Source organism: Thunnus thynnus, chromosome 4 (genome assembly GCF_963924715.1).
Source record: "Thunnus thynnus chromosome 4, fThuThy2.1, whole genome shotgun sequence".
NCBI lineage: Eukaryota > Metazoa > Chordata > Actinopteri > Scombriformes > Scombridae > Thunnus > Thunnus thynnus.
In genome coordinates this window covers 14101106-14128468 of record NC_089520.1, presented here as the reverse complement: position 1 = coordinate 14128468, position 27363 = coordinate 14101106, and the positions used below count along the sequence as shown (strand labels likewise).

General features: G+C 40.1%; 1 protein-coding gene and 1 long non-coding RNA gene across 3 annotated transcripts; one reads left to right on the top strand and one right to left on the bottom strand.

The window, feature by feature from the left end:
* The first annotated feature begins 283 nt into the window (after positions 1–283).
* On the top strand, positions 284–11921 carry LOC137181249 (uncharacterized). Of its 2 annotated transcripts, none has more exons than XR_010928136.1 (3): positions 284–356; positions 466–541; positions 11840–11921. It is a non-coding gene; the product is annotated as an uncharacterized lncRNA (long non-coding RNA). The 2 variants fall into 2 exon arrangements; XR_010928137.1 differs by having other exon boundaries at positions 291–361.
* Positions 9231–25390, bottom strand: inka2 (inka box actin regulator 2). Its single transcript, XM_067586815.1, has 2 exons — positions 24174–25390; positions 9231–12584 (listed from the first exon to the last, which is right to left on the bottom strand). Exons 1-2 carry the CDS (start codon positions 24243–24245, stop codon positions 11337–11339), a joined length of 1320 nt encoding a protein of 439 aa, XP_067442916.1. The 5' UTR covers positions 24246–25390; the 3' UTR covers positions 9231–11336.
* Between the last annotated feature and the right edge of the window lie 1973 nt (positions 25391–27363).

Below are 27363 nucleotides of genomic sequence, written 5' to 3'. Positions count from 1 at the left end.
TTTAATAGTCCATTATTTAAAAATGTAATTTGTAACAAAAATCTTCAAACAAAAAAATAATAATCGGAATAATTTGCACGTTTACATTCTGACTGTTTGAAAGGAAAAGATTGTGAACACATCATTTGAGACCTAAAATGTTTTCATTTCACTGTTAAAGTGGAGTAAAGCTTGCAAGCCAATTCAGCCAGACTTGCTACAATCACACATGACACACTACTTGCTGCAACATAAATCCAACATACCCTTTACCATGAAGAGGGGTATTTAAACTGTCAGTGCCCCGCCCACTGGTTTAGCCTGCTGCACTGCTAATATGCTAACTGCTGAAGACACCTGCTGCTACCTGCTGCTCAGTTAGGTCTTTATAAAGAAGCTAACCTGCCATCATATGTTCATCATGTAACTTCAGGATGACTCTTTGGGTGAATAATTTTGATTGCTTGCTCTCTGCTTGTGCATCAGCTGTTGCTGGAAGTGGAGTTTACCTGTCCTGCTGTCAGCTTTGGATCATTGTGTGTCACTGCTTCATATCACCAAGGTAAGAACTTGTCACCATGCATGTAGTGAGCAGGTGATGTGTGTTTGATGGTATTAAAGGTACAGTAAGAGGCTGCCTAAGCTGATGTCTTAGTGTCTGTATTTGCTGCAGTAATGGTTGTGGATTACTTCCTTGTAGTTGAGCTTGTTTTTATTTTGGCTGTTGTTTATGCCACACTTGAGTTATGGTTACATGCTGATGAATGACATAGTGGTGAAATGTGAGTATTTATGTATTATGAGTGTTATGGACTGAATTGTTGTTGTTGAGTTTTTTTAGGTGGTTTTATATTGTCCAATTGTAATCAAGAGCTGTAGTAGAGCTTAGATATACACCTTACTTTTGTCTTGCACACAGTTCACTCACAACATAATTTCACTGTAATACTGGCTTGATGGGACACTCAACATAGTTTTGTCTCACACATTTACACTTTATCTGCACAAGAGACATTTTAACTTGAAAGCAATGGGTGTTTGTGGCAGCTTGCTTTCATAATGCACATGAACTGTGGAGTTCCTTTTCTAAAATTTATTCTGTTGCTATACTCAGGTGTAGTTGTATCCATATACTGCTGGTCATCTAATGCATAGGTAATGACTTCATTACATTTGTACCATCAGTATGTACTTCATTTTCTACTTTTCCATTTATATTATCTGTTTTTTGTTGTTGAAGTTAAATAATAAGGCTGGTGATTTTCTATATTTATCTTATGGTCAAAGAATCTCATGTGCAGAGCCAAACCAACAATGAATTGATCTACCTACTAGTATTGTGTGTGTGTATCCAAAGCCTGATATATATTATTCCTCTGTGCCGTCGACCTCTGTTGTTGTCCAAAAACTATTAAAAACACATCAATGAGTGACACCACAGCACTAGGTGACATGTTCCTTCGTCACAAAGAGTATGGACACATTAGGCTGTATAATAACAACAACCTCTTGACTATATATTACATTTTAAATTCTCAAAGAAATATGGTCCTGCGCATGCACAGTGGCATCTGCCATACAAGAAACTCTCTCTCTCTGGACGTGATGATTGCTGTTATTACTCCGTTTCTAAACAAACTACAAACTGACCATAATCTTCAGGAACAAAGGAACATGTCACCCAGTGCAGCGATGTGACTCATTGATGTGTTTTTTTTAATTTTTTATAGCTTTTGGACAATAACGGAGGTCTACAGCACAGAGGAATAACATATCAGGCTTTGGATACACACACAATACTTGTAGGATCAATTCTTTGTTGGTTTAGCTCTGCACATGAGATTTGTTGACAGTAAGAAAAATATAGAAAATTGCCAGCTATATCCTTTAATAAGTATCTGCTGCTGGAAAGCTTAGGTGTCATACCTTGCTGCTGTATATTGGTTAGAGTCTGGGATTAAGATGTATCCCTCTTAATTCACTAGAGTATATTCCTTGCAGTGGTTGGAAGTAGTTTGTTGGGAAATGACTACACTCAAGGAGCGATAAGGTCTAACTATCTACCCGTTGCAAATGTCTCTGTTTCCTGTTAAAAGTAAACTCCTACTAACAACCTAGTTTAGAATCCATATAGCAGATTGTTGTTATTGATAGACCAGAGGAAACAGCACCTCCTCTTCCTTTTGCAGGACTCAACTTCAGCCTGGAAATACATTAACTGCATAGTTAGTCAACTACAGTACAGGCCTCTCTCTCTCTCTCTCCTACACTATACAATCCTGTCTTGAAAAATCTATTCTGGCATTGAGACAGATGTGGAGGAAAATGTGGGGAGACAGCAGGGACAGTGGTTAGTCGGGTTTGATGAGACTTTCAGAATGTCAGATAGCAGAAATTAACCCTATAACAGAAAGTCCGAACCCAAGACTGTGGAGAAAAAAAACCATCTTTGTTGACTGAAAAGATGTCCCAATAACACGACATATACAAAATGGTTGTCGATGATGACTTATGTTGAGTAATGGGAGGCAGCGTTAAATAACTTTCTGTGGGTGTGAGTCAGAAACTGGAGATTTGTGTTTAATCTGGATTAACGATGACGAAGAGCCCCCATTGGCCCACAGTTTATGATTTAATGAAAGCAGGGAGGACGCAGACCCCCTGGGGCGATGTGTGTGTGTATGCAGGAAAGACAGGAATAGAGAAAGAAATTAATAGAGCAAGGAGTGGAGGAGGGAGGAAGTGGGTACATACATGTAGATTTGTGTGTGTGCGTGTGTGTGTCCGTCCATTGGTGTTTAAAAGAGTGTGAGTGCAAACAGCCACTTCATGAGAGCAACACCCTGCAGAGATAAGACCGGCTAAGTACAAGGCTCAATTATTCACTCTTTGAAGGGTTTAAGAGAATTGGAGGGGATTGGAGGAGCTTCATGAAAATTGATGCTTTTGTTGGTTGAGGGGGTGGTGAAGTTTAAACGATGGCTGCTGAGCCATTAGCGGGGTCACCTCTGATCTGAGTGTATGTTGGTCATGTTGGCGGCTGAAGACTCTTTCCCCCTGACTGGGGCGGCTGCCATGACTGGCAGGAGGAAACAAGCTTCTGTTTAATGATGACGAACGATCTGATGCTCATGAAGGGGAAAAAAAAGCTCCATTCTGTGTCTCTGCTGGCGCTCAGATCTGAATCTGCTGCGCTGAGATGATCTCTTAAATTATTGCTGAGAAGTGGTGAATGGAAACAGCACTTAATGATATGTTGTGATGTTGTGGGAGACTTCATGCTGCTTGTGTTGACAGAAATGGAATAAACAGAAGCAAATTAGTTGCTGTCTTTTTCTACATTGTTTCTGTGGCCAATATAAAGTTACATGGAAGGTGTGGTTTGCAACCAAAGATTATTTACATTATTGATTAATCCAACGATTATTTCCTGGATGAATTGTTTGGTCTTTAAAATATCAGAAAATAGTGGACAGTTTCCAAGTCCCAAGTCCAAGTTGACTTGACCAACAGTCCAAAACCCCAAAAACATTCAATTCACCACCATAGAAGAAAAAGAAAACAAACAAGTCCTCAAATCTGACAAGCTGAAACGGTGAGAATGTAAACATTTCAATTTTTTCCAAGGCGTTTTTTGCTGATCAAATCATTTAACCACCTAATCGTCTCAGCTCTAATATTTCATTTCTTGGCTGGGAGCAGGGAGACTTGTTGTCTCCATGAGGTTGCTGGAAACCGGTTGAGGCTCCAGGAAGTCACTGCTCCAGGCCAAGAAATGATGTTCTGCAATTTGTCATTTTTACACTTTAGTATATGTACAGATTACACAAACAAGATGTAACGTGTCAATCAGTGAGCTTTAGAGGTGCTGGTAGGATTTTGCTGCCTTTGGACAGAGCCAGGCTAGCTGTTTCACCCTATTTCCAGTCTTTATGCTAAGCTAAGCTAAAATTCTCCTCTCTTCAGCTTGAGAGGGAACGGATATGAATGTGGTATTGATCTTTTCATTTAACTCTCAGCAAGAAAGCGAATAAACGTATTTCCCAAATAACTATACTGTATATATTGCATAGTATAAAATGTCCTTATTTTCTATTGATTTATGTTTTTATGGGAACTACATAACATCGTGCACATTGCCTGTATCTGTAAGTAACTGTTTAGCCAGAGTGATACGCCTTAAGAAAGACGACACTGAAGTGATGTGTTACAGCTGCTGTCAGGTTTCTGTTGTAGTTTTGTAGTGATCATTAAAGTAGAACAAGTTGGAATGAAGAAGCTGTCCCTGAGCTTTTAGACTTACCCACAACCTAAAATTAGTTATAATGTCCAAATACTATCAAGTACTAAATGCAAACAGTACCCGGCTTTACATTAGAGTTGCATCTAATGATTATGTTTTTATAGGTTATTCTGCTAGTAATTTTATTGACAACCATTAAGCTTAAAATGTCAGAAACAAGTGAAAATTGCATGTCACAACTTCAAGGTGATGTCTTCAAATTGCTTGTTTTGTCTGAACAACAGTGCAAAGATATATTAGTTTCAGCTCTAGAATAAAACCCAACAGCAAATTCAGCACCAGGATCAAACCATCACGTTTCAGATTTTACCCCCCAAGAAGTTAACATGAGACGGACACAGCAGGAGTCAGAGAGCCAACAGCCCTGAAACAACAGCACTAACAGCATTTCTGCCAGTCTGTGGTAGAGTAAGAGAAACATCAAGACTGCATTTGTACAAATACACGTTGAATTCCTCAGATTCACAAAAGACGGGCAGGCAGGACGGAGATCAAAGTGTGGAAACATTCCTGTGTATTAGGTTCACCTGTCAGAGCATCTAAAGACATCAATCATAGTTTCAGAGGAGGGTGGTCTGCAGGGAGCTTCATGTTGCAGTATGGCCGACGTCTTCTCTGTAGCGGTAGTGGAGAAAAATTGGTGCTGCCCTGTCAGATAGAAACATTCAGCACTGCTGGGATCAGTCTGTTAACACAGGTTCTATGTTCAGAAACTTCTCTCACTTATGGAAAACATTAGAAAACCGTCTTGGTGCACTTTATCATATTTGTGAGGGTTAAAGTTTTGCTCTCAACTGGCAGTCCAGCACGATGTAGATCTACTGTACTACTACTGTCTATGTAAAATGTGCCAATTGAAATACCTAAAATGCTGCCTATGCACAATCAGGGCTCGGCATAATTCAATGTTATCGTATATCATCTTTTGGTGGAATCTTAAGATAAGAAAGAACTTTATGAATCCCTTAATCCCCATTATTAATAATCCTTAATCATAAAGTTTTACAGAATTATGACATTGACATGAATGATTTAGAGCAAATTGTGATTTAAAAACTCAAACATAAGTAGTTAAGGTTTTACATCTATAAAAAAAGTGTTTTGCAGGATGTAACATGTGGAGAAAAGTCTATTGCATGGAGCATCATTAATTAATTGGCAATTTTGCATCCATTTAACATGTTGTGATTTCTATGTATATCAGAAAAATGGTTATTGTGGTACTGATTTCAGTCGGATCACCCAACCTTTTTTTCCACTACTTTCAAATAGGCTTCTACATACCACAATGTAAATGTCTACACACTGTACTGTACTACTAGTCTATTTTGCACGACTCTTGTTTCAAACATGTGTTGACCCATTTAATATCTGCATTTAATGCCTCAACAAGTTTATATAGCCTACTGTATGGGCCAAGAGTATATTCATAAACATTTACACAATATGAATTGCTGCTTAGTATTTTCTGTGATATTCTATATAATTTTTAAATGATTTTTTTGTACAAATTCACATTGTACATCTGTTTATGTCATGCATGTATATACTACACCCTTGTCTATAACTATCCTCATGTGAAATATGAGCGTATGTTCATAAGCACATGGGATATAGTGAGCACTGTAGCTTTTCAAGCGTTATGAATGCATTTTGTGTGTAATGCTGCTCCTCTTTCACCTCATTACAAGTCCAGGTTAATAATGTTTAATGCAACATCATTTCATGCCTGTGAAGTTCCACTTTGCATGCATTAGCAGAACAAGAGAGTGTGAGACTTATCTTGTACGATAAGCATTGCATTGCAAAGCGGCCAGATGTTAAATCCCAAATAATTCGCCCTAGATTTAACTCTTGCATTTATTTCTCTGCCAAATCTGGCTCTGCTTTGTGGCTTTAAGATGTAGTCTTTCATTTCCAAAAGTGAGAATGTTTATATGCTACTACAAATGACCTATGGTTTTGCTAGCTTTAGCACGTGTGAGTTTGTGTATGTGAAGAAGTCTCATGTTTCCTGTGGGAACTTCATGCAGAAAGCTGCACTGAGTGACGATTCTGGACTTTTAGTTGCTGACGGTTATAAAAAGTGAAATGTGAGCGCATTCCTGAGGGTCAAGGTAGAGCTGTGTGGCTACACAGCTGAGGGCTTATTGAAAGATGAGTGCTTAGCAGGAAATTAGCCCACAGTAGGATCCAGAGGGGTCACAGAAACATACATGCACACACATAAGTGCATGCGTCCTTTTTCCCCTATGCCCCTCTTCAGACTCATAAAATGATGGTCATACAAGTCCCCATGATTGTGTTTAGGCGGTAAACGGACTGCTGAATTGTAACATGACCTGGTGTCTTTGTTGTATGAATCTAAGTGCTACAGAATCTATGACTTGTAAAGTTGTACAACTGAGCTGCACTCTGGCATTGCATGCCCCAGATTTGGGGTGGGAGTAGTGTTGGAAGGCTGTGAGAGAGCGACAGCTGACTAGCTGGGACTAGCTGGGAGGAGGGGGAGGATGGAGGAGGAGGAGGGGGAGGTGGTGGTCAGACAGTCAGCGTCCACTGCTGGGATCCCAGGGGAAACTGAGCCAGAAGAGAAGGCCGTACAGTTGCAGCTGTTGTTGCTCTCTCTCTCTCTCTCTTACACACACACACACACACACACACACACACACACACACACACACACACACACACACACACACACACACACACAGATTATTCTTAGCCTGTCTCTAAATGAGCCCAGCGTCTTTTTTAATCTAGGATGCTCACTGACCTGTTGGTAGAGTGTTATGTAAAGTTCTTGGGAGATGGAGTTAAAACTGAGAGAATATTGATCAAAACACATTTGGCAGCATAAGTTACATTTTACTGTGGGGGAAAAAGTTAGACTTCTCTCTCATAAATTTCAGTATGAGTAGAGATACTGACATCAGTGGCAAGTTGTGGCTTTTCCCTCCTGAATAAATTGACTATTTTTGATTGTTTTCGGTATTGATTAATGTGTTGAATCGTTTAATCTGTAAAATGTCAGAAAATAGTGAAAATAATGTCTTTGAATTGCTTGTTTTTTCTGATCAAAAGTAAAAATCCAAAGATATTCAATTTACAATTATATAAAAACAGCAAATCAACACATTGGAGAAGTTGAAACTTGTGAAAGTTTTGGCATTTTTGACGGATAAATGACTTAAATTATTAATTGAGTCTCTGTTAATTAATTGTTTTTCTGTCTGATTGACTAGCTGATTAATCAGCTAATGATGAATGTCAGTCTGAGTTAAAAGGATAGTCATTATGCTGATGTTACAGTAACATCACTTTCTGCTTCGTCTTAAAAGCATCTTTGTTCTGGGCCGCCTTATTTCAAGTTCAAGTTCACTTATGTAGCTGCTTATCACAAGTATGACTCAAAGGACTTTACACAGAAAGAAAAGCCTGTCAATCAAACAATAAAACGACGCAATGCAGTAAGCAACATGAAACACAGAAACAGACTAAACGTCACAGAATATTATGTCTCAGAGTTATTTCTACACTATAAACCAGAGATGTTTTACGAAACCCCTGTACCGTCGCAGGCTTACTTGCTTTCCTCGGGGGACAGAAAGATGAACTGATTGATGTAGTTTGATGTGTATCTCATAAAAAGCATCTCAGGGATTGAGTGTCATGAAGTGCCTGTGATGAACCGCAGGGCAGCGCAGTTTGTGTTCTTGTTGTTTATTTATTGAAGACACTGATGGAGTTGTGCTACAGATTTAGAATCAATTTAGTGCACAGTCGATGCACAGGCAGTGAGTGACTTGCTGGCTTTGCCCTCAGTGAACCTGTTAGTCATGCAGCAGCACTTTGCTGTTGCAGAGCAAAAACAAATCACACTAAGAGCTGCAGCTGAGAGCACAAGCTTGATGCTATGGTCTGATGTTTTCCTCTTGTGCCTGGGTAATTCTTACTTTTTATTGGTTTTTTATAACAAATCTCCAAAGTATAAATGATCAAAAATGTAATATTCTATCAATACATTTTTGTTTCAAGTTGGTGACAATGTGTTGGGATTTCAAAATATTTCAACAATTTGGCAAAGTACATCTGCTACAGACGATTGCATGACAAAAGCTCCAGCACAGCTACTTGGTGAGATTGAGATGGATGGGTGAGGGATGTAGAGGAAATGAATATAAAGGATCCTGACCTTGCAACCATTTTCATATTATATATCATATTATAATGTCATGTGCCAAATGCTGGCCTCCCTAACTCTGTTTTGTGAAGCTGGGACATAAATATCGTCATGGCAACAGTAACAGTTTTTTTAAAAAAAAAGATTACTTTTTGGCATTTTGGCCTTTATTTGATAGTTGAAAGTGCAGAGAGACAGGAAACACAGGTAGAGAGAGTTATGTGACATGCAACAAAGGGACGCAGCTGTAATTGAACTGTAGATGTTGCGATTATGCAGTGTACATCTTAACCAGGGCGTCCCCTCAGTAGCACTTTTAACTATTTTTTTTACGCATAGTATACTGCAATACTTTGAAAATTTGTGCTTGTTTGAGCTTACCCAGTAGGGTTGTTTTTTTATTAAATTAAATTCTGCAGCCCGAATGAATGACTCCAAGCAAATAGTAATTAAAAACTAACATCAGCTGTTGGAGGTTTTCTCAGTTGTAAAGGGCAATAAAGCACAGTTACAGTAATTACATTGAAAATCAATGTTATGTTACTATTGTATATGTGATTTTGAATAATTTTGCCATATTATTAAATTTGTAGAATTAGGAAAATATACTGTAGTTATGAATATTGTTATGAATATTATAATATTGATTACAACTTGCTGTAATGTTTCAGCTCCACACAAGAACAATTGTGAAAGTGTTCCACAAACCAATAAATCAACAGATTTTTACAAACCGATGCACAAAACTAAAGTCAAGACACAGAGTGACATTTCTTTCTGAAAACAGATTTAATTTACAAAGAGTCAGTGACAGTTTTACAGTGCACATGACACAGAATCACTACTGAGGGTTCGCAGAACCCTGATGAAAAATATCAATAACAGTGCAGAAAATTACACTTAAAGAACTGTAAATAGGAAGAAATAAACGTTACATTTACATACACATACTGTGTGATATGACATCTCAGACTGTGCCTTATGGCACAACTGTCTCAGCAGAAACTGTCTGTGTGTGTGTGTATATTGGACCCTCAGAACGTGCAGTATGTATTGACCTGAATACTGAGACAACACCATATGGATCGACTGGCCAAGACACTCACAAGACCGAAGGCCTAATCCCTGCTGGCTAAGTTGATTGGTCTGGTATTATGTTTAAAACTGAGTGAAATTAACTGTTTTTTTCATAATGATAAGTTAAGAGTATCAGATTGTCCTTGCATAACAGTGTTCCTCTATAAAAACAACTAAGTGTTTTGAGTCAGAGTGGGCAGTGTCATCTGAAATCCTGAGGGAATTTGTGAGGGAAGCTGTAGTTTTTTTTTTTTGTCATAATGCATCTCGAAATGAAAACCACTGAAACAGTTTATATGATACAAGAGAACAGATACTGTAGGTCAAAGATTAACTCATCAGTTTGTGGTTTCAGTACATGTGGTGGCGTTGTTGACATATTCTGGTAAGAACTGTAAAGTTAGTTTGAAATATTTATGTGTGCAGAATAATGAAAATCATGCAATGGCATATTATAGTAAATGCTTGTTATTGCTGCTGCTTGGTTGATGACAAATATGTACAATGCTCTGTACATTTAGTCTGCAACTTGAATCCTGTCTGATAAAGATAACTTTCCTCTCAACTGTCTCATCACTGTTACAGCCCTGTAATGTATCCACCTGTGTATATACAGCATGTGCAACCATCGTCATAATTCAGTTCATCTACAAAGCTTTGGGATTAAATGAGCCTGTTTTGCATCTTCGCTGAGCCTGTAGTGAACGAGCTTTACATAATGTTCCGGTACCAGATGGCAGTCAGTCAGTCAGTACTCGTGGTTGGCTGTGCCATCTTTCCACCCTCCTCTCATGGCGTAACAGCCCGGGAGGACTGACAGTTGACTCAACATGTGCCGTGTCTACACAGCAGAGAAACAATGAGAATTTCTAACATGACGGCAAGCACAACATCGCTGATTACGAGGGACAAATCTCAAAGTTTAATGTGCAATCTTTGATGGTGTGATCTAGTCATGCACTGTATTGCTGTTATGTCCTACTAGGCAAGATGGGATGAGACTAGACTTCTCTAAACTCTATGTAAAACCCTTTTAAATGTGGCAGTGTCTCATAGTTTCCTCCTGTGTAACATTCAGTCCCTGAGCAAGGTGAATGAGACTGATGGGTTCAGTTAAACCTGAGTTTCCAAGGCTTCCTGGGCTGTTGGAAACAAAAGGGAGCATATGACTGTGTTTTTTAGTGGCAGTGCGTTCAGTAACAGCTGTTTGTAGCATCATTTATAAAATGGTAACCATGCAATCCAACAGTTGGTGTTCTATTAATAGATGCAAATAAGTGAGATATATGAGATTGTGTCCTGTAGCACAGAAGTGAAGAAGTTTGCGGGTGTTTTTATAAAGAATTGTAATGATAGAAGTAAATTAATGGAGACATTCTGAGAAAAATGTCCATTTCAGTACCGTCTTTTAAGACATCCAGAGAGCACAGTTATTCATGCGCACACACATGAAAAGAAATTTGAATAATATAAAACTTGCAGCATAAATCCTCAGAAATGTCTCTCTCTGACTCTGTCTCAGACACCCTCCAGCACACACACGCACACACATTCACACACGCACACACACACACACAGCAAACGAGGTTTAAGTTTTAGGATTGTCAGACAAAATGTTGCCCTGATAATCTCTCAGTCGCAGGATGTGGTGGATGTGAAGTTCATTTTTGGAAGATAACTGTATCCAAGCCTCTCAGTCTTTCATTCATTCCCTTCCAACACGGCCAAATCCCCCAGCACCTGTCACTCACTCAATCTGGCATCACTGGCAGTCTGTTGGCCTGAAACTGACTGTCAGACCCACACAGCTGTGTTATAGTCAAACAAGGGCTGCATTTTCTCCAGACCAGTCTCTGGCTGTCTCCTGTCTAAATAAATCCCTGCAAATGGCTGCTGGTGAAGCTGGTGGAAGTGATGGTGTTGGTTGCTCTCTGCTTCAGCTGGGTGTGGACACGGTCTGCCTTTCCCCTGCTGTCCGTTTGCCCAGAACGGCAGATAGAAGCTGCCTTTTGAACTTTTTGGAACCAGTTTCTTCGGCCTTTTGAAGAGGTCGCCCTCCGAGAGCTCAGGCGCCATCCAGCCGGGCCTCTCCTTGAGCAGCTTGTCCCTGTCAGGCCGGACACTGCGCAGGAACTTCTTGAAGATGTTTGTGGTGAGCGAGAACTTCCTGCAGATCTCCTGTGAGCGACTGAGGCGGAGAGGATGAGCCGGGGTGTCCGGTCTGTCTGCCCCACCGTCCGCTGTCCTCTCCTCTCTCCTCTTCTCTTCTTCCTCCATTTCCTCCCTCTCCACCTCAGGCAGGTCCAGCCAGTTGCCCACGAGGTCAGCGAAGACGTTGTCGCCCAGCACCAAAGGCTGACGGTTGCGGCTGCGGCTCATGAGTGAAGACGTCCAGTCACTAGCGTCGTCTGTGCTGTCCTGGGAGTAGTCGCTGTCCAGTGAAGGACCCTCTCTGGAAAGGCTGTACAGGATCCCAGGCAGGTCTACCACCTGAGCACGCCGGGGAGGCTGTGGCTGAGGGTAGGGCTCTGGTGGAGGGTTACCCACCATTGGTCCATAGAAGTCCACCTGTGGTGCCATGTATCCTGACCACCTCCTGGGTATAGACTCAAGGTCGTTCTCGCTTCTTGCACCTCTTTCACTTCTCTCACTCGTTGCACTTTCACTCTCTAGGCTGGACGTCGAGGAAGACGAGGCTCCCAGGCTGCTTCTGTTTCGGGATGGACTGTGGTCATCTTGACTGAAGGTGGCTCTACTCTCCAAAGATGGCCTTGGACTTGGCATTGGATTTGGGCTGGCCTCCTCAGACATGGTATTACTTGTGCTCAACATGTGATTCTCGCCTGATGCTGAAGCTGCTGCAGCTGATGCGTCAGAACAAGCTGGCGGAGCAGGATGAGGGAGTCCCCGGTTAATGGGCCGACCCGAAATGTCAAGGTTTTCTAGCGCTGTCTGAACCTGGAGGAGCTTGAGTTCCTGGAGGGCTCCCATCATTGAATTCATCTGAGCGTGGAGGCCATCTCCTGCTTCTTTCATCGATAGCTGCAGGGAGAGGGAGAGGGAGAGAGCAATAGAAAGACAAAGATGAGACAAAAAAAAATAAATCAGCAAATGTAACAGTAAAAGACCCTGTAGAGCTCATCAATTCAAGCATTTGATTCCCGGCCTCCTGCAGGACCTATCTCGTCCATCAAAGACTGATTTCCTCATTGCCCCCCCTTCATGTTCATCATTTATCTCAGCACCAGCAAAAATCTAATTACACATCATTAACTGACAATGTCAAAGGCATTAAATACATAAAGTAATGAATAAAAACATGCAATAGTAACAGGCAAGCTTTTTGTCTTTTTGTCGGTTAGACTATGCTCTTCTCTTGTGTTTTCCAGGCTGCGCACCTTGTTTTAATTATTGGTCATGTGACCTAGTTTTGGATGACAGGCCAGGATCCCATATGGCCTCCGTACGAGAGAGGATCCAACCCATGACAGCTGTAAAACAGACTAGCTTGCCATTTTTTTCTTCACTCAAATCCCCACTTTCTATCTATATTTTCCTTTTCGCATTCATCCATATTTGCTTTTTCCTCTGAGCCCTTTTTGTCTTCACTCTTGCTTTCCTCTGTGCTGCAGTAGTCATACACTCTGCTTTCATCTTCCTCCACCACCTCCTCCTCACTTTCTGCTCTCATCTGTTCAAGAGCCAGTGTCATGTGACCCGGGCTAACCGTCTTCGCCTGAAGGCAGACAGAAAGCCCAAAGGCAACATCCTGACCTGTGTCTTAACTTACAACCCTGAATCATTACACACTTTGACCCAGACTTTGAATCGTGCTCTTCAATATAACAACAGGTTTATCTTTATCTAAGAACATGCACACACTGGGAAAAGTAGCAACTGATTGATGAGGAAACCTGCCAGAAGCCCTCCCTTTTTTAAAAAATGTCTGTGGGAAGAGGAGAGAGAAAGCATGCAAGGAATTTTGAAAAATGTGCCAGAGTCTGTGGGAAAATGTTGGTGAGAAACCTATAAAGGAACACCTACAGTAGCACACTACACTGATCAACAACTAGTGTTTCCTGTAATCCAAGCTGTCAGTGAGTTAAAATGCAGTATCATCTGTCAGCTCTTCATAAATGTAATTTACTGCGCATAAATCAGGCCTCTATCATAACAACAAACAGCAGCTACTTTATTTCAGTACTTTAAAGTTAAATATCCTCCAAAAATGAAAAGCAGGACTCACAGCTCATTCTATGAAACAAATATTATAAATCTTTAGAAATTGCTCACCTTCTGTAGCAAAGCAGGAGGTATAGATATCCTTGATATCACTCTCTGTTCTTGTTAGTCTACACGTCTGCCAGCTTGTCACTGTCTCTCACCTTTCAAACGGATCAGTCTGACTGCCCCTATATGTATCTCTCTCCAATGGGGGGACACCACCAAGCATGACAACCAATCAGCGCTGCCCGTCTAGACTATAATCCCCAAACGGCGGGGGTATGAGGTCACTCAGGCGGAAACGGACTGACAATGAGATGAGCGAGGGAGGGGGGGGCAGTGAGTGAGAGGGAGTTAAGGGGCGGTGAGAGTCAGCCGGATGAGTAGGGATGGAGGGAGAGAAGGGGGGGAGGAGGGTTGTATATGTGTGATGGGGATCCCTCGCCATATGTTTAGATGTCGAAGAGAGAACTGTTGATGGATTCAATTATGGATGACACCATAAGAACACAGGAGGGGGGTTGTAGATGGGTATAGATAGGAGAGGGGGGGGGTCGGTTGTAGGTGTAACAACACCAGGCTGTGATACTTAATCTTCGGGGAGCAGTGATTGTGTAGACCCCCAGGGTGGGAAAAGTAGCTGCATAGGACAACTGACAGTACAGCATCATAAACAAACCAACCTTTAAGCACCGTGAGAGAGGAAAATGTTGCAGACTGTGGGTTTTATGGGAGAACAGACAGATGCAACACATAACAAACATTCTTAAACCAAAATTGGTTTAAAAATTAGATGAAAAATAAAGTTCTATCTACCCACAAGAAAAATGGGCAAATATCAAAAAATTCCTAAAGAGCAACAACACATATCTATCTTATGATCCATATACTCTTTCACTCAAACTCAATCCACATTAAGAGATAAGGCTGGTGATATTCTATATTTTGTTACTGTCAACAAGTGCCATGAAAAGACCAAAACCAACAATACCTCTGATTTGCCCTGTAAATGTCTCCCAGGCACATTTTGTTCCTACTGAAGACGTGAATCTTTAAAAACAAGTCATGAATATGTACTTTCAATTTTTTAAAATGGCTAAATAATTCCCTAAAACAGCAGGGCACCGTAGATTTTAGCATATGTAACTCAAACAGGAGTAAATAATGCATTTCTTGGGGACAATTTCAGCTGTGGATTTGGTGAACCAGTGAGTATTTGTGGTAGCAGAGCAGGACGGTGTTTGTGGGATTGACTCAGAATAAACTATAGTTGTTTATTATAATGACAGACTTGTCACCCAATTCAGCTCATTGATGGGTTTTGAAAAGTTTTTGGACAAAAATGGGTGTTTATTGCACGGAGGAATAAGATATATCAGGTTTTATTGTTACCAGGATCAATTTGTTGTGGGTTTTGGTCTTTGCATAGGATTTATTTACAACTAGAAAAATACAGAATATCACAAGACTTTTTCTTTAAGCACCTTAACTTAACTTTCTAGAACAGTGACACGTATTCTCTTATACATACTCTTACATAATACGGCTGAAACTAACAATTATTTTCATTACAGATTAATCTGCCAATTGTTTAAACTTCAGGCGATGTGTACAATAATAACACATTACAATAATACCTTTTTTTGACCAACAGTATAAAACCAAATAATATTCAGTTTACAAAGATACACAAAATATATAAGAAGATAATCCTCACATTTATGACACTGGGACCATCATCAGAATTGTTAATTTTTTCTGTTGATTGACTAATCGTTCTAACACTACGATATACACTCAAAGACACTTATCCAATACTCTGCACCATTGACATTAAAGCACCAGGTTAAAACACTTTGCTTGTCAGTAACATATGGTTGAGTAGGTGCACAGGGGCGTGAATAGCCTCCAAGATCAGATAATAAGCCTATCAATGCACATGCTGGGGAACAAAAGCCTTCAGAGCTTCTCGTTGGCTCGCTAAATTAGGCAGCGAAGGTACATGTAATTAGCACAATCAGGTTGTCTCTTGTCTTTGTGCCTTACACATATGGCTGACTTCATTAGCTGTAATTGCCTGTGTCCTGGGAGAGGCTGGGAAAGAGTGCATAATTATGGTTTACTTTCCTCCACATCAAAGGTCAACAAGTCTTATGACAGGATAACGTGCGGTTATTGTTGTTACATCTTCAGACGCAGACATCTGGCTTCAGTGAAGTTTATGCAGGGATCAGTGGAGGGATCACTGCACTCTGAGCTACTCGTGAAACTTGTGCCACTTAAATGTATTAAATTTGTTTTTGAAATATTATCCTCTGAGCAAACCATTCTCATGCAGTCTGAAAGGTCGGCACCTGTTTGCACATGCTAACCAAAAACACCCTAATTTTACACTCACATGCAACTTTCCTATTATCCCCAAATCGCAGGCGTTCGCCGTGGTTATTTAAAACACACTGAGTTGTTTACTGGCATTTCTATTCTGAGGCAACATTAATAATTCATATTGTGCCCTGGGGAACAAACAGAGGAACAGTCGTAAACTAAACCCCATTATTCCACCTTTACCATACCAACTAACTCGAGGCACTCCACCACCGCTATTTGAAGGCAGAACTTTGTGGCCCAAATATGTCAGCCTTTTCAACCTTCATTCTGGCGTCTGCTTTGGATGCTAACAGTGATTTTAAATAATGACCCGCGGCAGTTTCTAGTTAAGGCACAGATGTTGTAAATCCTGAGATGTCTCACTTTAAAAATGTGTGAATCAGCTGAGGGCCTCATTAGGACAAAGATGGAGGACGCAGACCTGACACGACCTACACTAGCACATCAAGTCTTAACCAGAAAAAATGGAGATGAGGGGAAAAATGCCTTGTCTAGTTTAATTTAATAAAAAACTAAAGAGAACTGGGATGAAATTGGGGCTGCAGGGAATAATTGTACTGCCCAGAAACACTGGCATCATTAACCCAGTCCTATGAAGTTGAGTTAAATCTTCTTTTTGAACCAAAGCCTCCAACTATTTCAGCCGTTTAATCCATCAAGCGTGTATTTCTATAAAAAGATAATTTTATAAAGGCAAGCCAAGTGAAAATCTGCTGAATGAATGAAAGAGAGACAAACCGGGACTGTCCACATTCTCCCCTTCACCCCCCCACTTCTTCCTCTTCTTCTTCTTCTTCTTCTTCTGGCTGCAGTGATGCCAGCCAACCAGACATAATTGCTAATTAAGGGCTGAATGCTTCAAAGTTTAAGAACAATGGCTGACAGTCTTGAATTAATGTTGAATGGAGGCTTATTAAAAAGTTCTGGCCATTGTAATTAAAAAAAAAGGTTGATTGGTGATTTTACATCCTCATGTCAAGATCCATCTACTGTGAAGATGCATCCAGAAACCATTCAATATGTATGCAAGTGAATTAAATACCACAAAGTACAGTATAAATAAATCAATGCTACTTCACTGCTGTCTGTAGAGATCTAGCTCTCTGCTTTCTTTGTGGCCTTGATACTGCCTCCATCAGTTATGGAGGGAAAAATAAATTCACTGTGCAAACACACTCGACTCACACATCCACACATGTCCAGACACGCCTCCTTTGAATGAGGTCATTGTCTTTTATCTTAAGGCATGTACGTGTGTGCTTGCATGTTGTGTTCAAAAAAACCTTTCTGGGTTATTAGGTGAGAAATAAATACACTAACGAGAGATTGAAAAAACAAACCGCTGCTCTATTCTGGCTAAAATCCTGGCCATTCACGGTTGTTGTTTATTTGTTAGTGGCTGGAGGGGAGGAAATGGTGAGGCCAAGGTTATCAGACCCTAAAGGGTCTTCCTGTTTAGAAGGAGCTGGCCAGCAGCAGCAGCTAGTGTACTCCACCCTCCTTCCACACCTAATTAAAAATGAATGGTGGGCTGTGTGGGTCAAGGACAGGAATGGGGTTTCTGTCCGGGGGGATACAGAGAGGGTCTCTGTGACTAAACTGCTGGACAGGCCACAGACTGCCATGGACAGCCCTGAGGTCACGATCGAGAGGGCAATAAAGCTGTGCAGCATTCAGCTGAAAAGAAATAAATCACTGTGCACATGGTAATGAATGCCTCTTTGACGAGGTTATATGGTGACTCTGTTTCGACCAAATACCCTCAAGGTCATCTTCAGGAGGGGGAAAGTGTGAATAATGTTCATCGTAAGAATATGGGACACAAATGCCTTCTGTATAATGTCATGACTAATTGTTTTTTAGGTTTGACATTCAAATGTTTTACTTGTAATATTCAATATGTTGATATGCTTCTCTTGCTATGTCTATATAATGAGTCCTCACAGAAAGTAGGACTTAAGAGCGTTGGTTCATCCAAATTGGAAAAAAAAAAAAAAAAAAAAAAAAAATCCCCATATTTTCTCACTTTCCTCTAGTGGCATGCAGATAGTTTTGTTTTTATTTGCCCAGATGTTGGGACATCTGTCTCTGAGATTTTTCCTGCCGCCCCAGTACAATGAAGGTAAAGAGAGGTTTGTTTGTGGTGTGCACAGCTTTGGAAAATTGAACCCAGTATCCCTTCATCCATATTTGATGACCCTTCATCTCATAATTTTTGTCCAGTGGCAATGTTTAGGGTGGTGGATGGCCATTTTAAACATTTGAGTTTCATGAAGGAGACCAGAGTTTGTGTCCCATCACAGACCAGCATTTAACATTCACCTCACCATTAACTATAACCACAATTTTTCCGTAACCTTAAATATTCCAAGGCTTAGTAGAATCATCCAATATCAACATTCTTGTCTGGCGACAGGGTTGAAAAACTTGTATGTAAAAGACGTTTCACAGCAACATCTGTTCAGAGACAATATCCTGATTACTCTGGATAATCCACAGACCTCACTGTGAACAGTTTTCATTGGAGCTACTTTCTACCAAAAGATAGTTTTGTGAAAGCTTCTGACAGGGAGTTCTGTGAATTATCCAGAATAATGGGAACACTGCATCTGGAAAGATATCTTATTGTTGCATTTTTAACATGTAACTCTTAAATGCTGTGAGCAATCAAGGCCATTCCATATACCTCCATCGTATTGCAGCGGCATCAGAAACCTCAGACTGTCTCAAAACCTGGACAAACTAGACAACACAAACTATCTGGTTTACTGATTATGTTTAGTATAATCTGGCTGAAACAACCCTTTAAAATCACATCTATTCACATCTATTTGTAACATGCTGCTCAGCAAAGACTCCCTCACAGCCTTTTCAGAGATGGGATGTAGTTTAATAGCTTGTTTCCTGCTAGAGCTCGTTTGCGCCGTTACAAAAATGACGCTGCTGTGGGAGACACAGGATGATTAGAGTCCGTATCATCATCTTTTGGCAGATGATATTTGGAGACAGTCTGGGACCCAATCTGGTGTCTTCCTGGCTGTAAATCTTGACTGGAAGCAATAGTCGTTAGATAGATGCTTGATAGCTCAGCAGTTGACGTCAGCACCCTGTGTGTGTGGGCAGTGAAAGTGCACAGGCAATTCCCCAGTCCACAGTGGTAACATCAAGTGCGACGTTAATTTTGCAGAGACTCCAGATCCTGCCCCCTCTTAGTCTAACATCAAATGGAGACTAAAAAACGGAAGCATTTTCTGAAGAAAATGTGTGATTGCTGTAAGCTGTCATGATGACGTCTTGATTTTTTTGGCAGCATTATGAGGATTTGAGAACTCACTGAGTTCAGTGTTTTATACAGTCAGTGCATCTTTATAGGCTTTTATGAATTATATTATCAAACTTGTGTTATGTACAGTATGGTCAGTATGGAATACAGAACATTTTGGAATTTGTAGTCTGTACTGTATGCACATGCTGACTTATAAATACAATGGGAGTAAATGGGCGTCCATAAATATTAACAGTGGATCAAATGACAATGTGGGTCACTTGTAGTGATGAACACCCAACTTTGCAGTTCCCTTCAGCTCTGCAAGACGTTTGACCATCTTTCAGCTTATTGTCACCCATCACTGACTGTTTCCAGCTGCAGTAGGCAGCTGTTTTCAGTCAAAAAGCCCTGATACATCCTCTATATTCTACCTGTCCAACATCAAATGGCAGACAGATGAGACAACACTGACCTAAACCTTAGAGAAGGCAATACTAAGAGTAGGGCTGCAACTAATGATTATTTTCATTTTCGATTAATCTGTTGATTATTTTCTTGATTAATTGATTGGTTGTTTGGTTTATAAAATAATAATAAAATGGTGAAAAATGTCAATCACTGTTTTCCAAAGCATCCTCAAAGATCGTGTTTCATCCTGGCCAACAGTCCACAACCCAAAAATATTCAGTTTACAATAAAAGAAGAAAATATTCATATTTTAGAAGCTGGAACCAGAGATTTTGGACTTTTTTCTTAAATAATGGCTTAATACATAAAAGTGATTAATACAAGACTCTTCCAATGAAGAGAAGCAGAGGAGTCACATAAATAATTATAGCAGCAGACTTAACCACTCAATTATCTCCAGAAACAATAAATCCTCAATCTGTACTTTGATGTCTTGGGTAATGATTTCATTTTCCATTCTGTGAACCACGATAAAGCAGGTTATGTGTATGGTGCATAATAATAAACAGGCTTTGTGAAAGGTCCATCTAAAACACAATAATCACCCACTCAAACCCCGCAGCTGCCACCAAGAGTTGGGACAATTTTAGCCGAGGGGAAGGAAGGGCAGGTTGGAGAACAGGAGCCATGAGGGAGGCACAAAACAAACGAACTCAAAGTTAAATCACTACACTGCTTTGTGTTGTGTAAAGTTTTCTGATCCCACACCCTAAAGGTTACAAAGAACATGGAACTTTGAGGCACACGAGCTTTCCAGAAGACGCTATACTGTAGGCTTCAAACTTGTGTGTATTTTCTCAGATTTCATGACCTCATGAGTGCTGGCTTTGGTGTTAAATTCCAAGGTGATAGTCATGTTTGAAATTCGCCTCAGGTATGAAAGGGATGAAGCAACATGATGTATGTGAAATCAGCTTATCCAGTGAGGATATCAAACGCTTTGGTTTATGCTTTAGTGTCTGAAGTGACGCTGTTAAGCAGGTGTGAAACCAACATTTAGACAAGATGACTCAAAGGCGTGTCAGTGTTTGTATCTTCGACTCTTAAATAGGCAGGAAAGGCTTACGTCTGTTATCTGAAGAATGAGTCATGCATGAGCTTAAAAATATTCCATTGTTACCATGATGTGTACAGGATTTCTGTGGAGCCTTGTTGTTCTTTTTTAAGGAACAAATGGAGGCTGGCAGCCTGTTGACAAACTCTGTTTTCAGTCAGAGTAACACAAGTAGAAAGATGAAAAACGATGATACATTCCTGATGTTAAAACTTATCTGTCAGGTTTTAGTGTCACTGTTTCACTGGATGTGTTCAGCAGTCAAGAGGAATAGCCCCAGAGCTTGTCAGGTCAAGGGTCAAATGTTCAAGTGTGACCTGACACTGCCCCACACAGACTGACCCTGCGGACCCCTGACACAGTGTTCACACTTTCATATGACACTGTTCTTCTTTTAGAGCTGATAAAGCACCAGATCTTGGGTTTCAGAGTGTCTACTGTGGAGCACTGGGTTCAAAGTTGTAATTTACATGACTTTTACACAGGCTTTGAATACCACACTCACATTTCTATAATGCTACAGGTACTGCAAACTAAACTACATACATTTTCCTCTTTTGGAGAGACTTTCAGTCAGTATTTGGGTGTATTATGGTGAAGATTCAAAGGATCATAAATTTTGAAAGTTTTATCTTCTTAGCTAAACATCATGTATACTTTACAAAGTTGAAAACTATTTTCAAATGCATGCTGCACAGTTTTAGACCTGAATTTTAGGATGCATTCTTCCACCTGTTTGTGGCAACATTAGCTTCAGTGTATTTCCATACAGCACAATAGTCAGTTAGCCAACTGTTAAAACATTTTCTGGCTCTAGATCTCTGAATCACTGTCCACATGTAAGATTTTTTCAGCATTTCAAATTGGACAGGTGTTGTGCTCATTTATGGTTGTTTGCACGCTTTGTAGGCAGGTTCAAGAATGGGAACATTATCTTTCTACGAAGATCAGGAAACAGGAAAATGGTGACAAGCGTGTTAGAGTTCTGAGCAGCTGTACAAGCTGTTAAAAGTCAACTTAGAGAAATAACAACTCGTAAACCTGCATAATTCATTCATCTACATTAAAAAACGTGAACTTCGCTTAGCATGTCAACTGAAAAATGTTGTTGTGGGATGGATACGTCCCTCACTACTGATTGGTAAAATAACAACCCCTAACCCAGACAGAAAAAAGCCAACATGAACACCGAGTCACAAAGCTACTTGAAACTTGCTGAAGTTGTGTATTCTGCCCACTGAACATCAAGTCAGCATTCACTTTTGTCAAAGTTGCATGGCTTAGTAATGAAGCTCATTCGAATCAATCCACAGTTAAACTGCATTAGTGAGTGTGATGAATTTCCAAGAATCTACTAATTTAACTTAATACAGTAAAGAGATGAATGAAAACCAATGGCTGCCTGGCAAAAAAAATACACTCACACTCCTAAAACACGGTTTGCAAAATGGAAGGCTGTGATGTGATTTGTAGTAAATGGACTAAAACATGTAAAACAACTGGTAGGGGCCTTTTTAAACTACATCAGTCTTTGAAGCACAAGTGATACTGAAAAGCTACTTGACTCTGCATCGCAGCTGCAAGTCGGTTGTTGGATGCTTGTGATCTCTGTGTTGCAGATGGAGCCGGTTTACCACTCTCCACTGAGCACTGGATGAAAATCAGTCACAGTAGAAAGAAAAGTGACAACCTTGGCAGAGATGGCCTTCGTCTTCTGAACAACAGATTGCAACCCACATGGTCCTGTGCAGGGAAGGCTGCCTCAGCTTTTTAACCGGCATCTGCTCTCTGTTCTATGTTCTCTGTTCTCTGTTTGATCCCCAGCATGGCACAGCACTTCTTCTATTATGTTACCAAACTGCGATATGGCAGCTATGACACAACATGTCCCCCTGGCATCAGGTCTACTCCCCTAAAATCTCAAGTGCCACTTCACAGACGTGTGGCTAATTTGGAGCAGCGAATCAAGAAGTCACAGAGCAGATCATGTTGCAAAACACACAGCCATGCAAGGCTTTTCTGTGGGCCAGTGGCTAGGTAGAAAGAAAAAAAAAAATCTGTGTCTGCTTTGAAGATGATTCCAAATGAAATCTGTGCCAGTTAAAGCTCCTTTGAAAATGGGTCTACACAGTGTGCCACTGCCAAATGATTTGGGTGTGAGGGTGAGCTTACAGATTTTGTTTTTACATTTCAAAGAAGGGGGTAAGCAATGGCACTCTGGATTTGATACCATCAAACAAATCTGTTTTTTTTTAGAAGAGAGGAGAGGAGACGTCAACATGTTAAATGAGGGAGACTGACAAGTTCATTTAGGGCATAATAATGTGATGGAACTCAGAGTGACTGCTGAGTGGTCCTGCTTTCAGTGTGTAGTGAGTGAAACTGGCAGTCTGTTGTAGGGCTCCAACTAATAATTATTAATATTATCAATTAATTTGCTGATTATTTGATAATTCAGACAGTAAAACATTAGAAAACAGTGAAATAATACCCATCAGAGTATCATCAAATGTCTTGTTTTGTCTGACCATCCCCAAAATATTCACTTTACTGTGATGTAACAAAGAAAAGCAGCAAATTCTCATCAAATATTTGGCATTTTTGCTTGGAAAATAACTTAAATGGCGAATCAGTCATCAGAGCAGTTGCCAATTAATTGTTTTGATCAATTAATCAATTGACAAATCATTACAGCTCTAATCTATTGCAACACACATGGACACATGGTTAAATTTACTGCAACAGCCCAAAACACACTGAATCTTTTTCTTTTTCTGAACTTGCATCCCACCACAGACTAACAACAGCCCTGCTTAGGAGAGGAAGAAAAAAACTGTCTTGAGCTCATTAAGCTTAAAACATCTGTCCCAGATGCGTGGATCGAGAGAGGAGGGATATGTACACATGCCTCTGGTGTGCCCAAAGCTTTAAGCCTACACAGATTAATGCGATTTAAAAGAATACAAATGCACCCCCAACTGAAACTATAAACCAGATGAAAGTCAGGAATACGGAAGTCTGCCAGGACGCATGCAAAAGAAAGCGCCACATTTGATGTTATTTTGAATATTTTTTTTATGAGAAATTGTTTTCATATTTTTTTAGTTTGCGCGTCCATTAGCGTGCCAAATGATCACAATGCTAATGCTACATGTTCAAAATGCACATTATGAAAGTAAAACAACATCCTACAGTGATAATAATAGAAGTAGATAGAACAGAAACATACCAGTTCTTGCTTCAGCCGTCTCAGACACGCATCCATGTTTTTGCATTCTGGTTTGGAGAGCTGTGGTTCCATTTTTATTTTTTTTTGGAAATAGGCTACACGAATTTCAGATGAAACGCTTCGTCAGTCGCCGCTCGAGCATGACTATGAAAGCTTTCTCCTGAGCAGGGAAAAATTAAAACAGCGCTCTCGTGGAGAGCAGGGAACAATTTGCAATTGGAGATGCGCAAATCCTGCTGAGGAATGCGCGCGCCTCGTAATGACGCGAATCCTCTAATTAAAAAAACAACAACTCCTGATGGCGAAAACGTATTTACTCCAAACAAAAAATGATAATGAGGTCCTTCTTGTAGCGGCAGCAAGAGACTCAGTCCGTGTGTGTGTGTCTCTCAGTGGCTGCTGCTTGTCTACTGTCAGCCTGCGGTGTGTGTGGTGTGTGTGTGTGTGTTGCTCAGCCCGTTTTCTCCCTCTCTGCTATTTTCCCATTCAAGAGGAGCGCTTACGTTGCCTATCCAATTTCCTCCAATGACTGAGCCTCATAGGACAGACTGACTCTCATTCAGGCTGGGATAAAACCTATGATAGATTAGGGACGAGTAGATTTGTCCACCACAGATGATTATATAAATATGAAGAGAAAGATAAAACATCTGGAAATATTTGAATCAAGGCTGAATGATCAGATAATTGATAGAGCAAAATAAATAAATAAATAAAAATAATAAAAAAAATATAAAAAATAAAGCAAACATCTCTTTTCCACACCACTGACAGACCAGTCGAATAAGTTCTGCAGCCACTTTTGCAGTGCATTGGACTGAAAGAGGAAGTTTAAGGAGGATGTTTCTAAAAGAAACCATATGTGTCATGAAATGGGCCATAGGGACAGTTTCCTGGCCACCTTCACTGCGGTCAGACAGGAAACACCTGAGCCACAGGCTTTTGTTGTTTGACCCGGATGCTTTATTAGCAAGGGAAGGAAGTGTTGCATATACTGTACAAGGCAGCCAATCTGGAAGTTGTCAATCACAATATATATTTGACGTTTCTTAAAGTTTTCAGAGCGTAAAACATGTTCTGCTCCAATCTGGAGAAGTCAAAGAAACTACATGAAGTCAGTTTATTATAGAATATATTGTGTCTGCCAAGAAGAAAAGGAAAGAAGATGATAGTATTGAAAACTTATGGAAAGCTGGCATTGAAAATCTGGCAAGATTTGTTATTTTGTTTACATATTCTTAAAATATTGCCAATTTAAGATAATGTTTTGTGTTTAGCTTGTGTTTAGACAGCATTTAGTATTTGGGAACTTTGATTTCTTTAGCTGAATGACCTAAAATGACTTCAATGAAAGTATTGATTTGGTATTGGCACAGACACTCACATCACTACTTTCAAACAATTTCAAAAGATACCCAGCTCTATAATGCAGGTTACACATAATGCACAACAACCATGATAAAACCAAACTCTGATATACACTACCAGTCCATAGTTTAGACATACCTTCCTGTAAACTTGACTGACAAAGTGTGTCCAAACCTTTGACTGGTACTGTACTTTTTCTGCCAGTTCATTCAGTTCCTCACAGTTAAGACCTTTAGTTGACAGCCTGCAAACTTGGTCCCCTGGTGCTTTTGACCCTCTGACCTGCCTCCTCGTGCTGAGAGCTGTCATCTGGAAGTTTTAATATCAGGGCTGATGTCAGTGATTCATCCCAGATGGATGGACGGATGCAGAGAGAGAGAGAAAGGGAAAGAGGAAAAAGAAGGAAGTAGATCCAACTCAGATTTCAAAAGAAATGAAATGGGGCAAATGAATAAATCATCTTAGCATAACTTAACTTCCAAGAGAGAGGAAGAGCTTTAACTGACTTGTGTGTCTAATTCTGTTGCACTTTATACAGTAAATATTCAAAGAGCTAATATTATATGACGATAGGGCTCCTCTCTTCAAGCAGCGGATCTTTTCAGTGTCATGACTGCAGCTTAAGAACTTTTTCCCCAGCTCTGGTTATTTTTTATTTAACTTAAATCACTTCTGCAGATAAGATTCAAGTGAACTCAGTTTCAAAGCAGTTTCATAATCTTAACATTTTTGCTCAGTTTTTAGTGAGTTTTTAGTGCTTCAGCCATGTATACAGCCTAGATATTACTATAGCAACTTACTATAGCATAACAGTTGTTCGCATCATTGTTTATCTGTTGAATTTTTGCACCATTAATTGTTCAGGCAATTAAATGTCACAGTGAAAAAAAAATGCTCATCACAATTACCCAGAGCCCATGGTTACATCTTCAGATTTCTTGCTTTGTAAGACTAGCAGACCAAAACCCAAAGGTTTTCAATTTGCTATCATATGAAACACAGCAAATCCTCATTTTTGAGAAACTGGAACCAACAAATGTTGATATTTTTGCTTGATTATTTACTTAAACTATTAACCGGCTATAAAAATAGTTTTACGGCTAGCGTAAAGGTGGACAGACTCACAAATGTATGCACTACAAACATGGAGAACTTAAATGTACAGTAAATGCTTACAGATACAAATAAATCTCAAATACATCTGTTTAAACTAGCTCATCCGAGCGTGAATATGCTGTACATCTCTATCAGTTGAGTTGCCGATGATGACGTCTGTTAAACGTTCAGCTAGACTGAACTGAGAGGCTGCTTCACTATTCCGAATGTGACCCTGACCTGCAGCTGCTTTCTTGTGCATGTGCCCGCTTCCTCTCAGCTGACGGCATGAACACACTGGATAAGGAAATGTCTCCTCAGATCACTCAGCACTGAAACACAGCAGCAGCAACTGTCTCACTATACATCACTGCAGACAGAAAGTATTATTATCTTTTATGTGACTCAGTGTTATTACTTGTTTGGTTACCCTGACATTTGGGTGTTCCGACCAGGGTGAATCAAACCATCAAAAAAAGACAAAACATATTTGTCCTTGCAATGAAATCACTTTGTTTGATGTTATGACTTTTTAAACAAAAAAGTTTTTATCATAGATGTCACCCACATACACACTGCCAGTGTTTTGGTTGTAAACAGAAACTTCTACAGATCTCTCCTGTCTTGGCATGATAACAGAAGAGATAAAACCTGAACTATGAGGCTAAAAGACAATCATGTGCATCACTTCTTTAACAAGCCTTTTATGAGGTTTGGAGAACAATGA

Coding starts and splice junctions, on each gene's coding strand:
- inka2 (XM_067586815.1), bottom strand. CDS start 24,245: ATGGAACCACAGCTCTCCAAACCAGAATGCAAAAACATGGATGCGTGT. Junction 12,585..24,173: donor GACGGCTGAAGCAAGAACTG/GTATGTTTCTGT, acceptor CTCTCCCTGCAG/CTATCGATGAAAGAAGCAGG.